Source organism: Lactuca sativa, chromosome 8 (assembly GCF_002870075.4).
Source record: "Lactuca sativa cultivar Salinas chromosome 8, Lsat_Salinas_v11, whole genome shotgun sequence".
Classification (NCBI taxonomy): Eukaryota; Viridiplantae; Streptophyta; class Magnoliopsida; order Asterales; family Asteraceae; genus Lactuca; species Lactuca sativa.
Genome location: NC_056630.2, coordinates 152,327,015 through 152,342,240, shown reverse-complemented (window position 1 = coordinate 152,342,240; position 15,226 = coordinate 152,327,015). Strand labels below are relative to the sequence as shown.

At 40.2% G+C, this 15,226-nt stretch overlaps 1 protein-coding gene across 1 annotated transcript; it reads right to left on the bottom strand.

Moving 5' to 3' along the window:
* Window positions 1–12,176: 12,176 nt before the first annotated feature.
* Window positions 12,177–13,898, bottom strand: LOC111905287 (pentatricopeptide repeat-containing protein At1g77170, mitochondrial). Its single transcript, XM_023900980.3, has one exon. It carries the CDS (start codon window positions 13,864–13,866, stop codon window positions 12,460–12,462), a length of 1,407 nt encoding a protein of 468 aa, XP_023756748.1. The 5' UTR covers window positions 13,867–13,898; the 3' UTR covers window positions 12,177–12,459.
* Between the last annotated feature and the right edge of the window lie 1,328 nt (window positions 13,899–15,226).

Below are 15,226 nucleotides of genomic sequence, written 5' to 3'. Positions count from 1 at the left end.
TTCAGCAGTGCGAGGTGAGTCTCCTCACTGTGTGCATGGGTCTACGACCACAATGTTGACCCATTATGTTTATGTTTATGTATAGAAGGAAGACCCGAGGGTTAGTCCTAGGCAATTATTGTTATATGTTCTGGGTTACGAGCTGATGTCGGGCGAGGCCCGAGGAATGTTAGGATGCTAGAGGTCTTTGTGATTCTTGCATGTGTCAGCACGATAGGTTCTGGACCGAGGGTCCGATGTCGGGGTAAGCCCGAAGTATGATAGATAATAGTATGTCTCCAGACCGGGGGTCCGATGTCGGGGTAATCCCAAGGAAGATTCTTATGATGTATGTAGATTATACTTGTTGTCTACATGCTAGGATACTTAGACCAAAAACCCTCATAAAGTGACAAAGAGATCTAAGTGCATAATGATCAAGGTTGGAACTTGCTTACCAGGAAATGATGAGGAGTGCAAGAGGTTTTTGGATCTACTAGTCTCTTCTTGTATCCCTAAGGCTTCTCTTTCTTCTTCAAGCTACCAAGCACTCAAGAACACTTATAAATGGCTCACAAGCTCATGGAAGGCACTAGGGTTTTATGGATTAAGGTTTGGGTAGAGTAAGCTGGAAATGAGGTTGATGGGAGGAGAATAAGATGCTTAAATAGGGAACAAATGAGTGAATTTAGGGTTTCCCAAACCCAGAACAACTCGCCAAGTTGGTCTTCTAACTCGTCGAGTAGGTCACTTAACCCACGTCCCAAAAATCGCTCTTACCCGTCGAGTTATCCACCTGGACTCGACGAGTAGACCTCTTGACTTGGGGTTTTTCTTTCCTTAATTGGCCTTCTGGATTCTGGGTGTTACAATTCAGATCTCGAGCAATGTGTCGTGTGTAGTGTCTGCTTGGCCGGACTTCACTAGAAAAGCGACCACCACCACCGTGAGGTGGTGGTTGTGACCTCCAACCACCGCCTGCCGCCACAAGGGTGGTTGAGTGTGGGTGTGTATGTTATTTTTTTGTGTGTGTGTTCATTTGGATATTGTTGTATAATTGTATTTTGGGGCCGAAATAATGAAGGAAATTCATAACCACCACCATGAGGTGGTGGCTGCCGCCTTCTGCCGCCACCAGCCGCCGTGTTGGGTGGCATTGCGCATTGTGAGATTGGATTGCTAGTTTAGATGCTTAGACATGATTTGGATTAGAATCATAACCACCACCACGAGGTGGTAGCTGCCATTGTGAGTCGTCGTCGACCACCACCACTCGAGGTGGCAGTGGATGGTGCCCGACTTAATTAGCATTAATTTACCTAAAGACTTCACAAATTGAATAATTGGAATGCGATTGGGTTGGAAACCCCAATTTGGGTTTAGAAAACCCTAATTTTAGATATGTTAATTAGGAATTGTCGGGACCCGCATGTTTGGACCATTGGATTGGAATTATGGATTAATCCTGACCACATTGTATGGTTGACCTATTAGAGTGATGGACTTAATGGATTAATTCCTTAATGGGTTAAGCGAGAACACTTAACCCTAATCGTCATTTTATGTGAAAACCCTAATTTTGTTTGGGCCTTGAGTTGGGCCTTTCTATTGGGCTTTGGTGTCTGGGCTATATATTGATAGGCCATCCAAGACCAAGTATGTGGACTAGAATATTTGGATAGGCCTTAGGGTTAGGCTCATGTGAGGGGTGTGGGCCCAATTTGGAAAATTAGGCCATAGATGGGCCATAATTGGGCCTTGATGATTATGAGACATTGGACCATCGGAATGCCAAGTGTTGGGACTAGAATAAATGGTTTATTGTTTGACTTTTGGGCCTTTGGATTGGGTCGTGGGCTCGAATCAAGCTAAGTTGGGGGTAAAGTAGTCTTTTACCCCACGCCTGGACTTATGGTTATGTGTTAGAAACCAATTATTAATTAGGTGTTATTTTGATGTTAACAGTTCGAGAATCTGTCATCCAGCAGCTAGAGTTTTGTCTGCGGGACTTCAGTAGTGTGAGGTGAGTTACCTTCCAAGTAGAAGTGGGTCGAAGGCACAACTACCGACCCACTAGTACTTGTTTATATGTAGATGATTGTCTGTGTGATAATAGTCCGGTATGTCACTATATGTTATGCTTATGTGCTAGTATGCTATGTTATGCTACGTATTTATGTGGTAGTGGTAGGGGTGAAATAGTCCCCGGTTACCAGTTGAAAGAGACCAAAGATGTAGGCCAGCACCCAGATATGCTAGGCAGTATGTGATTTATGTTTATATGCTAGGGTATTATGTGGTAGTGGTAGGGGTGAAATAGTCCCTGGTTACCGGTTGAAAGAGATCAAAGGGGTAGGCCAACACCTAGATATGCTAGGTAGTTACCGGTGAAAGAGACCGAAGGGGTGGGCCAACACCTAGATATGCTAGCCAGTTACCGGTTGAAAGAGACCAAAGGCATAGGTGAGCACCCAGATATGCTAGGCAGTTACCAGTTGAAAGAGACCGAAGGGGTAGGCCAGCACCCTGATATGCTAGGCGGTTACCGGTTGAAAGAGACCGAAGGGGTAAGGCCGACAACCGGATATGCAATATAGTATGTGTATTGTATGGTATGTGGCATGATGGGGAAACTCACTAAGCTTCGTGCTTACGGTTTTCAGTTTTGGTTTCAGGTACTTCTTCTTCAAAACGAAAGGAGCCGGCATAATCGCAACGCATCACACCATGTTTTCCACACATGAGATCTTTGGGATTATACTCTGATATTGTTTCATTATGACATGTTTTGATTATTGATATACTGGTTTTAATATGGGATGACACTATGGATGTTTTTATATTATTGGTTTTACTAGGTATGAGACTCGTATGTTATACGAGTTCAATAAAACAAAAAATTAAATATGAAAGTTTAAATAAAAATTTATTTAAATTTAAAATTTTAGATTTGAAATTTAAAATTAAAAATTTGAATTTAAAAGGAAACATATTAAATATTATATGAGTAGTAATATTATAATTTATTGGTTATTTTCAATTAAAGTAATTATTATTTGAGGTGTAAATATGATGTGTTAATTAAGAAAAGATACAAAATAAGAAAATGACAAATGGAAAAAACATTTAATCAAAAATACCAAAAAATGACATGTGTCCAAGTTAATGAGAGAGTGACATGTGACAAAATTATTTTCATTTATTAGGTAGGATAATAAGTTAATTAAAAATAAAATTTTTGGTCTTCAATTTTAGGATGTAACATTTTCAAGAAAAAAAAGTTGTATTATATACATTAACAGACGACTTGTCATCGGTAGAGATGCAATCTATACCGACGACTTGTGGTCGGGACAAGTTAAAAAATTCAAACAACTTGTCGGGAAAAGATGGTAACCATTATTTTCGTTTTAGCTATGTAGATGATATGTCGTCGGTAAAGGTAAAAACCTTTTTTGTAGTTAAGAATTGTACCAACGACATGTCGTTGGTAGAGCATATATATATATATATATATATATATATATATATATATATATATATATATATATATATATAGGGTTAGGTTATATTGTTTCAAATAACTATTGTGTGTCAGAATGCACAGATCTGGATCATCGGATGAATAGAATCAACAATCATGATCTGAGGGTCTATGATTACAATAGGGTAGCATGTATCATATAATCACACAATTTTTATCAAAAGGGTATTTTGGACAATTAACTACATTTATAAAAGGAAATTTTCGGATTTTTAGGGATGATTAATTCTCCTAATTTAAAAAAAATCTGAATTTTTTAATTAATTCAATTTCAATTTTTACCGATTTTATTCTATCAGAATATCTTTTTGTTAGAATGATACTCTTTCAGAATTTTATTCTAACAGAATATTACTGAAGAAAAACAAAATTCATGAATAAGATGTTCAAATAACAAACATTCTAATATATTCTTATACATCCGAACTTAAATACAAATTCATACATATTCTTACATACTAAAAGTCTTATACATTTTAATATAGTTATAAAAATTCTAAAAGAATATAAACAAAAATGAATAACATTCTTAAAAAAAATAACAACATTCCGCTAGAATACTATCGTGTGCCATGTTTTCTTCTTGAATTATTGAATTCTGAAAGAATATTGCTGTTTTTGGATGTTGAATCTTGAAATTCTGAAAGAATATTGTTGTTTTTCTTCATTATTTGAGAATGAAGTATCATATATCTTTTTTTCATAAGTTTCCTCATCATTCCTGCATCATCCTAACAACTGCACCTTAAGCATACAAATAATTAATTGCAATTCTTTCAGAATACAACAAAAATATTCTTACAGAATAAACTATTCTTGCAGAATGGTTTTAAATATTCTTAAAGAATTTGTAGCCTTCCTCAAACTAAAGCCTTCTTTATCAGATCAACAACAGAGTTGAAGTGGCACACCAACCACACAGGAGCCCACTTTTGAGTTTTGAGTGAGGTAGATTGAATCAATAAAGACTTGGTTTTAGATAAAAACATGTATTTTTAGGTCTTGATAAAACCTTAATAGATTTTTTCCATCCTTTGAAAAAGATCAAGTACTCGACTGAATTTGTAGCCAAACTCTGGGAAAACCTAAACTTGATAAAGGAAATTACAGATGATTGATTAAAACATAATAGTAGCATTACACTGTTTGTGCAAATATTGAATCTGAGAAATTCCAAAACCGTAAGTGACTTAATTTCTTCCATATATACTAGGTTAAGTTTTGGCAATCAAAATTGGGTTTTGAAATCTGGAAAACATAATTCACAATCAAAAGTTAAGTACTTTTGAGATTATGTGCACCAGTATCAGATGTCAATTTGAATTATTAGCCTAAAAAAAATTAAAAGTACCTGGGATTGAAATTATTTGGTGGCGACGCCCTTTTCATCTTCAGTTACAAGGGTTTAGTCGTGTGAAGAAGCGGAGCAATAGAAGAAGCCAACCGTGAGACGAGATAACTTATAAGAGGGAGAGGTTGTGGACTTGGAGGACATAAGGGGAAGTTGTGTTGGCCATGACTGCCTGAAACATAATCGAACCATTTTATAAGTAGCGGAGGAGACGAGGAAGAGGCTACACGTGTTTTCCATCAATTCTTGTGACAAGTTCCCTCCACCACCATCATCACCGATGATGATTGATCGATTAAAGAAAAAAATGAGTTTATGAAAAGAAAGAAAATCTTAATAATTGATTGGAGAAGGATAATTACCTGGTAATGAGTTTTGAATCTTGATGATTGATTGTAGAAGAAGAAGTAGAAGACGTGGATTAGAAACGATGATGAGTTAGATTTAGGGCTAGGGTTAAGTAGTTAGTCAAAGAGATTTTTATGGTAATTCCCATTAATTAAGGGATTTTATTTTAATTATCATTCTAAAGTTACATAATTACCCTTATTCAATTTTTTAATTATTTAATTATTCCTCAATTCCTATTGGTGCATTCAGTCACACAATAGTTGTCAAAAACATTTGAACCTAGCTCTCTCTCTCTCTCTCTCTCTCTCTATATATATATATATATATATATATATATATATATATATATATATATATATATATATATATATCACAAATTTTGTAATGTCAAACACTAAATAAACATAAGAAACCATCAATGTTCAAATTCAAGATCTACTACATACCAAAATAACAATAAATAAATAAATAAAACAAAAAAACAAGTCTTCAACAAACATTGTTCAAAATAACATAAAAGATCAATCACAATCTTTTTCGGCCCCCTCGTTCTCCTCAATCTCGTTGGTTGGTACAGGGGCATTTTGTTGATCGAATTGAAATTGTGGCATTAGTGGTGGTTGGAAGTTAGAAATTGCAGACACCAATGAGTTATTATACACTTGTTGCACTTGATGTATTGTTGCATTTGTTGGGTTAATGCAACAACTTGGGAATCATCTGTTAGTGTATAGCCCATCATGTATAGCCCATTGTGATTAGCCTTGTATAGCCTAATGTATTTGTGTATATATGTAATGATGTAGTGTTTGAACTCAATTGAGATCATTTGATAATATGGTATCAAAGCTAAATTTGATACCTTGCTTTCTTATCTTCTTCTTTCCCTCCTCTCCTTCTCGCTTCTGTCAACGACTGTTCATCCTCTCCACAATAACCCTAATTTACCCTCTCCTCTTGTCATGCCACGATAGGCGATTCTTCCACCCCAATCCTCACAAAGTCTTATGTGTTTCCAAGATAAAATCCTACATTCCTCTTATTCTTGATCTTGAACGATCAAACTATGACATTTGGAGAAACATGTTCATGAATCACCGTGAGGCCTATGATGCAATTGAGCACATAAATGAAACATATCAACAAACCCCCAATAGAACCCATTTGGAAGAACACTGATTTTGTCTTAAAAGGATCTACTGTAACATTTGCATTTAAGGTATTTTCCCTTTATACCCTTAACTTAAAAATTCTTGCATTTTGGTCCCTAGCCGAATACGTTGGGCGTACATTAGCAGTATGTTGGGCGTACTAGCTTGATGGCATGGTCACGGAGGCAGCCACGTACGCGGGGTATACATGGAGGCACGCAGGGTGTATGGTCACCAGGGGCAAAGCCTAATTGTTAGGGTTTGTGTCCTATGTAAACACCTTAAGTTGCTCATGGACTTTCTTATGACCAACCTCCACCTCTCCCTAATTACCTTTTGAGTGTTTTGAGCTTGGATGCGAACTTTGAAGGTGTTTTTGGTAATCTTTAAGGAAGAAGAACTTTTGGAAGTTGCATTGGTGTGGCTAGAGCTTGTGGATCCAAAATCATCACCTACTTGGAATGCTTTTGGAGGTATAAAGCTCTTAACTTGATGGTTCTCTTTCATAGATCTAGTTAGGGCTTGTTTTTATACTTTTTATAGTGTAACGACCCAATTTTCACGTCCAAAAATTTCATTTTTGATTAAGTGATTTGCAAAACATTTGTAACAAAATATCATCCGATCATATCATTAATAAAAACATGTCTCGTATCTGAAAACCGAATCGTAAAAACATAATAATGTCAGAGTACAAATCTCAGAATAACTCATAGTGCGGAAAACAAAAAGTGTGCGTATGATGTGCCGCTACCGCACCAGCTCCTTCCCCTTCGCTGAAGAGGTACCTGAAACCAAAACTATAAACTGTAAGCACGAAGTTTAGTGAGTTCCCCCATCGTACCACATACCATACAATAACATAGCATACATACTGCCGGGCAATTATGGGGTGCCCGACCTACCCGGTACGACCATTTTGGGGTGCCGACCTACCCGTGTCGAGCCATTTTGGGGTGCTGACCTACCCGTCGGTCCTAACAACCGACCCTCGGGGACTAATCCACCCCTACTACTGCTATCACATATATCATAACATAAACATACTATCAGACATATCTGGGGTGTCCGAACTACCCTTCGGTCCTAACAACCGAACTTGGGGACTATTCCCCTCCTACTACCACTATCACATATAACATATCATGCCAACATATAAACATATCATCACATACTGTCAGGCATATTTGGGATGTCTGACCTACCCTTCGGTCCTAACAACCGAACTCTACTACTATCACATATAAGATATCATGCCAGCATATAACATATCAGATAGTAGCAAACCTAGATGATATCACAAAGACAATCATCTAACATACAACTCCTACTGGTGGGCTGGCATTATGGCCGTAGACCCACTGCTACTGGAAGGTAACTCACCTCGTAGTAGCTGCTGATCTGTGCGGGAATCCTATAACTGTTGCCGCTGCTGCTTCGGAAATGCTCCGGCTATAATTCCCACAAACACTTAGTCATACACTGCTAACTGTTCTTAGGTTAAAATGACCATTTTACCCCTGACCAAATCAAAGTCAAAGTTAACTTCTAGTTGACCTTACTCGCCAAGTTGGCTTGCCAACTCGTCGAGTCCCTATCCTTCCATTTGTCCTTATACCCGTCTCTACTCATCGAGTTAGGCGATGACTCGACGAGTTTTCCTTCTTAATGAACATTGACTGAATCCTCATCTGACTCGCCGAGTTGTATGAACAACTCGTCGAGTTGACCTTCAACTGATACACAGGTCCTGTCCTTGACTCGCCGAGTTGTATGAACAACTCGTCGAGTTCATCTTCATCCTTAAGAAGATTGCCTTGGACTCACCGAGTTTGCTCATGCACTCGCCGAGTCCCATGAACTTCCAAAACATCGGCTTAGTCCAGAATGTTGGGTCACTCCCCGGGACCCCCTAAAACCTTTCCACACTCAACTGGGTCCTTATGACTCTCAACTGATATGGGACAAAAACCTTGGACTCGCCGAGTCGGTCACATCCTCTCACTAAATCTTCGATTTTTGATGTACAACCCTTGATCAAAAGATAGATCTATGCTTCTACAATCGATCTAGCACATAAAGTTACAACCTTTATGTGCTTGCATGGGACTTTGAGCTCAAAAGGTCCTAAAACAACCTCTTACAATGCATGGGGCCTTCTTTGAGTGCAAGCGCCACTCCTTTCTGCCTTGTAACCCCTCTAAGAGCCTAGATCTGAAACATCAACCCCTAACCATGCTCGCAATCATGGTTGGTGACCAAAATGGCTTAGAAAAGCCCTAAAACTCCACAAAATGGGATCTATCAAAAGAACAAACAAGGTATAGACTTTATACCTTCTGTAGACTGCAAATGATGCTCAAAATTGGATCCTTCTAGCCTCCTCTTGACCCTTCAAGCTTTTCCTTCCTTCCTTGGGTCACAAAAGCACCAAAATCACTCCAAATGCCTTAGATTGCTTCAATAACGGCTAGGGTTTGCTATGGGGGTCTTCTGGGAGCAAATGGGACGAAGGAGGCCAAGTTAAGGTTTTTAAATAGGGTGCAAACCCTCAGTTAGGGTTTTTGTCCAGACAGGGACTACTCGCTGAGTCTGGTACCCTACTCGTCGATTCCACTGCTTAAACCCTGCTTCTCATCCCGCTTCTACTCGGCGAGTTGGTCCTTCAACTCACCGAGTCCAAGGCCAAAATGCAAAACATTTTAAAGAATTAATAAAAGAATACTTACCAAGAACCAGATGCTACAAATCTCCCCCACTTATTTTAGACTTCGTCCTTGAAGTCTGCTGCTCGATCCTGAAACAGCTCGGGGTAATGCTCCATCATCTCGTCCGTCGGCTCCCAAGTCCACCCCGACCCCTTCTGGTGCTGCCATTGCACCTTCACGAGTTCCACTCTTTTGTTCCTCAAATCTTTCGACTTCCGGTCGAGGATTGCCATCGGTCGCTCAATGTAGTTCAGGCTGTCATCAACCCGAATGTCCTCCAAGGGTACCACTACTGAGGCGTCCACCAGGCACTTTCGCAGCTGAGAAACATGGAAAGTGTTGTGTATTTGACTGAGTTCGGCTGACAAATCCAGCATATACGCCACCCTGCCCACCCGAACTATAACCCTGAATGGTCCAATGTACCTAGGGCCCAACTTTCCCCGCTTCCTGAATCGGATAACGCCTTTCCATGGCGACACCTTCAGGAGAACCATATCCCCGACCTGGAACTCCAGGTCTGATCGGCGCTTATCGGCATAGCTTTTCTGCTGACTCTGAGCAGTCTGAAGCCGGCTCCGGACCTGCTGAATCTTCTATGTCGTCTTGAGCACTACCTCAGTGCTCCCCATTACCCTCTGGCCAACCTCGCCCCAAGATATCGGGGTCCTGCACTTCCTCCTATATAGCATCTCGAAGGGAGGACGATCAATGCTCGCATGATAACTATTGTTATAGGAGAGCTCTGTCAATGGAAGGTAGGTATCCCAACTACCTCCAAAGTCTAATATGCATGCTCGCAGCATATCCTCCAGGGTCTGGATGGTCCGCTCGCTCTGACCATCTGTCTGCGAGTGAAAGGCGGTGCTAAAATGCAGACGAGTGCCCAGCTCGTCATGAAATTTCCTCCAAAACCTAGAAGTGAACCGCACATCCCTATCTGAAATCACAGAAGCTGGCACACCGTGCCGTGCCACCACCTCCCAGATATAGACGTCAGCCAACTTCTCGGCCGAGATGCTCTCCTGAACCGGGATAAAATGGTCTCTCTTGGTCAATCGATCGACGATGACCCAGATCGAATCCACTCCCCGTGCGGTCCTGGGAAGCTTGGTGATAAAATCCATCGTGATGTCTTCCCATTTCCAAAGCGGAATATCCAACGACTGCATCTTGCCGTGAGGTCTCTAATGCTCAACCTTGACCTTCCTGCAGGTCAAACACTGCTCCACAAACCATGTCACATCCCTCTTCATGCAGGGCCACCAATAGTCCAGACGAAGATCCCTATATAATTTCGTCGCCCCGGGATGAATGGAGAACCGAGATTTGTGTGCCTCCTCCATCAGACCTGGCGCACACCCCCGTGGTATGGCACCCACACCCTACGGTGTAGTGTCAGTAATCATCGGTTGTCATAGTCGAAGGAGGAAACCTGCCCCACGATCCGGTCGCTCTTCCGATGTTCCTCCTTCATGGCCTCCTGCTGGGCCTCCCGAATCCGCTCCAATAGCGGAGTCACCACTATCATCCTCAGGCATATATCCTTGATCGGCGCTGCCTTGCGGCTAAGCGCGTCGACCACCAAATTGGCCTTACCTGGGTGATAAAGGATCTCACAATCTTAATCCTTTACCACGTCCATCCACTGGCACTGCCTCATGTTTAGATTCAGCTGGTCCATGAGGTACCTCAGACTCTTATGGTCCGTGTAGATGGTACAACGAACCCCATAGAGGTAAAGATGCCAAATCTTGAGGGCGAATACAACAGCCCCCAACTCCAAATCATACTTCGGGTAGTTCGCCTCGTGAGGCTTTAGCTGCCTCGACGCGTAGGCGATGACATGTCCTCTCTGCATCAATATTGTGCCTAAACCTGAGATGGACGCATCGCAGTACACAACAAAATCCTCCATGCCCTCTGGCAGGGCTAAGATTGGCGCCTCGGACAATCTCTGTCTCAGTGTCTCGAACGCGGCCTGTTACTCAGGCCCCCAACGAAAGACCACAGCCTTCCTTGTTAGCCTGGTCAGAGGTACGGCTATTTTGGAGAAATCCTGGATGAATCTCCGATAGTAGCCGGCTAATCCTAGGAAACTCCGAATCTCGGATCGAGACTTTGGAACCTCCCATCTCATCACGGCCTCCACTTTGGTGGGGTCTATTGAGATCTCATTCTGGTTGACGAGATGTCCAAGGAACTGCACGTCGCGCAACCAGAACTCACACTTGGAGAACTTAGCATACAAGTTATCGCTCCTCAAAGTCTCCAGAACCTCTCGCAGATGCTCCTCGTTCACATGGAACGATCCTAGAACAAAACACATAAACTATAAGTATCGAAATCGACATAAAATAAAAGTTAAAGGAAAGCAACATACCCGTCACCACATCTGGTGCGGCCCGCGCCTCCTCGGCAGTCAACTGAAAGGCTTGACTCCTCACCACTGGAGCATCCGTCTTACCCTGACGGCCATCTGTGATCCGCAAGGTCACTTAGCTGGCGCCATCACTAGTGCTTTTGAGGCTAGACTCGAGCAGTGGGCCTTCTTGTGGCCCCTCTAATTGCAATGAAAGCAAATCAAGTCTGATGTCTGAATGGTGGGAGTAGGGGCAGTACAATCCCTGCTAAATTGTCAAGTCTTGCCGCACTTGTAGCAGCCTGAGCCCCCTGACCTACAAGCTCTCTCATGTGGCTTGTCGCACTTGTAGCAGTCTTGCCTGCTAAAGGAGGAACACTGCCCCCCTATGGTTTCGAGTGCGGTTTAACTGCATGTGGTAGTCTCTCTCTCTTTCTGTGTGTGTGTGTGTGTGTGTTCCCACACATTGTGTGTGGTAAAGAACCATACTTTGTATGGTATAATTGACATGTAGCCTACATGGCAAAGGAGAGAGTGGTTCTTATGACTACACACCCTCCAACCTAATACAACATGAACGAAGTGTTACAATAATGGATGGACACATCATATGTCCACCTTAACAAGCACCATGACAACAAAAGAATACAAACTTTCAATCTTTCACAATGAAACAAAAAAAATATATAAATCTCAAAAAATAATAGAATAAAACTAAAAATCAAGTGGCTAAACCTCTTGAAAAGAGTTTGAAATACTAGGTGAAATAAATGTAAAATCTGTTAACTTTTTACTTACATGGTCATTGAAAAACACACAAAACATCAAAACAATAATTTGATACTTGTCAACTTCTCTATGCTTGGCATTTTACGTGTGGCAGACAATTTGTATACGCGATTTACATGATATCAGCAAAACTTTTTTTTCTTTTCTATTTTCATAAACAATAGTGTCATTTTCTTATTATTGAATGATATTTTAATGATTTAAATCAATTAACCCCCTTAAACTCATACTCCCAAGCTATAACCAGGAACCTTCGCAAGTCTCTTCTCTTTCATAATTTTTCTCATTTTTCCAACATCTTCCCATAACCCATTAGTAGCATAAATATTAGACATAACCACATAAACCCCATCATTCCATGGTTCTAATTCCATCAATTTCTTCCCCACAAACTCCCCCATCTTCACATTCCCATACTTCTCACAACCACCCATCAAACTCCCCCAAATTACCACATTACCCTCCATCGGCATCGCCTCCACCATCTCTCTTGCCTCATCAAGCAACCCACATCGACTAAACAAATCCACCATACACCCATAATGCTCTAAACATGGTTTGATCCCATACTCATTTTTCATCATATTAAAGTAATATCTCCCTTCTTCCACAACCCCACAATGAACACATGCGCTCAAAACACCCACAAATGTCACACCATTAGGCCTAACATGTGTTTCTCTCATAGCACGAAAGCATTCTAATGCTTCATTTACATGTCCATGTGTTGCATACCCTACAATCATAGATGTCCATGAGGATACGTTTCTTTCTTGCATTCTTGAAAAGATGATATGAGCTAAATCCATTCTACCACATTTCCCATACATGTCTATGAGTGAATTCAACATCAAAAGATCAGGTTTTTCTAAGGTTTTAGCTTGAAGGACACATTTGTGTAGCTGAAGAGCTAAATTGAAATCGCCTAAACTCCCACAAGCGGAAGTGATGCTAACCATGGTTACATCATCTGGGGCTAACCCACTTCTTTTTAACTCCAAGAACATGTCCACAGTTTCTCTAGCACGCCCACTTTGTGATAACCCGCCTATAACAGCATTCCAAGAACCGAGGTTTCTCTCAGGACTTTCGTCGAACAGTTTAAGCGCATTGTTGAAATCACCAGCTTTTGAATACAATCTGATGAACCCACTCTCGCAAAATAAATTCGTACTCAGCCCGTGTTTGATGGCCACCGAATGGAACTGTCTGACGATTGAGATTTCGTTTTTCTGAGAGACGGATTGTAAAATGACGGGAAGAGTGTAGGTATCCGGGTGGACCCCAGCTCGAGACATGGCTATGCTTACATACAGTGCCTTTGAAGGGGATGATAGCCTGGTGTATGCTCTTATGATGGTGTTCCAATAAAATGGAGCTCGTTGATGTTCAAGCATATGGACTCTGATAACATGAGCGTAGATTTCGTTGAGTTGCTGTATATTAGTGCAGTTTGTGATATGGGTTGATATTGCCTTGACCCAATCTTGGCTGGTGTAACCGTAACCATTGCTCGCGTTTCTAAAGGGATCAAGTGTAGTGAGACTGTGATTGAGATGGCAAGAAATGGTGAAGTATTTGGGGATTTGATGTCTCCATAGGTTAATACCGAGAGGATGAGTCAAAGTCATGTTTTGTCCTCTTCAAAAGGAGTGTGTATAAGTTTTGTACCTAAACTAGGCCGCTAGGGTTCTGAGCTTATGTTTTTGGGATATTAATTAGAGAAAATGACAAAAATAGCCATTTACATTAATTGCATTACAAAAATAACCAAAAAAAATCGAAATTACAAAAATGGTCACCCATTTCGCAGATGAGAAGGTCCCATCTGCGAAATGGGCTTCTCATCTGCGAAAGTACAAGTACCTAAAGCACAGAGAAGGTCCCATCTGCGAAATGGGCTTCTCATCTGCGAAAGTACAAGTACCTAAAGCACAGTTGTGCTTTAGGTACTTGTACTTTCGCAGATGAGAATTTTTTTTTTTTTTAATATTTTTTCTGTATAAATAGGGTTAATTTCACAGATGGAATAGGTCCATCTGCGAAATCCTCTCAGTCTATCTGGTGTATTTTTTTGTATTTTTTTTTTAAGTTTGACTATGAAATGAATTGGTTTGACTACAAAAAAAATACTGCGAAATGTATTTTTTAAGTTTGACTATGAAATGTATTTTTTAAGTTTGACTGCGAAATGGTGTATTTTTTTTAAGATGGAATAGTCAAACCAATTCATTTCATAGTCAAACTTAAAAAAAAAAATACAAAATACAAAAAAATACACCATTTCGCAGATAGACTGAAATGAATTGGTTTGACTACAAAAAAATACTGCGAAATGTATTTTTTAAGTTTGACTATGAAATGTATTTTTTAAGTTTGACTGCGAAATGGTGTATTTTTTTGTATTTTTTTTTAAGATGGAATAGTCAAACCAATTCATTTCATAGTCAAACTTATAAAAAAAAAATACAAAAAAATACACCATTTCGCAGATAGACTGAGAGGATTTCGCAGATGGACCTATTCCATCTGCGAAATTAACCCTATTTATAAAGAAAAAATATTAAAAAAAAAATTCTCATCTGCGAAAGTACAAGTACCTAAAGCACAACTGTGTTTTAGGTACTTGTACTTTCGCAGATGAGAAGCCCATTTCGCAGATGGGACCTTTCTCATCTGCGAAATGGGTGGCCATTTTTGTAATTTCGATTTTTTTTGGCTATTTTTGTAATGCAATTAGTATAAATGGCTATTTTTGTCATTTTCTCTATTAATTAAACTAATCTATGTAATCTCAATGTAAATAAATAACTTTAATTTTTGTTTTTTTAAAGAATGATAGTTCGGAACATGTCATTTCCGAGTCAAGTCCGGCCTGACCATTTTCCAGGACATGTTCCGGACTCATTGGTCCTCCGTTTAATGGAATGTGATCACGATGATATTGAGATTTTATGGGTTAGTTTTTTATTCTTTTACTTGTTTATGAGT

Bases quoted from the DNA above. Each gene is read 5' to 3' on its own strand.
- LOC111905287 (XM_023900980.3), bottom strand. From the start codon at position 13,866: ATGACTTTGACTCATCCTCTCGGTATTAACCTATGGAGACATCAAATC.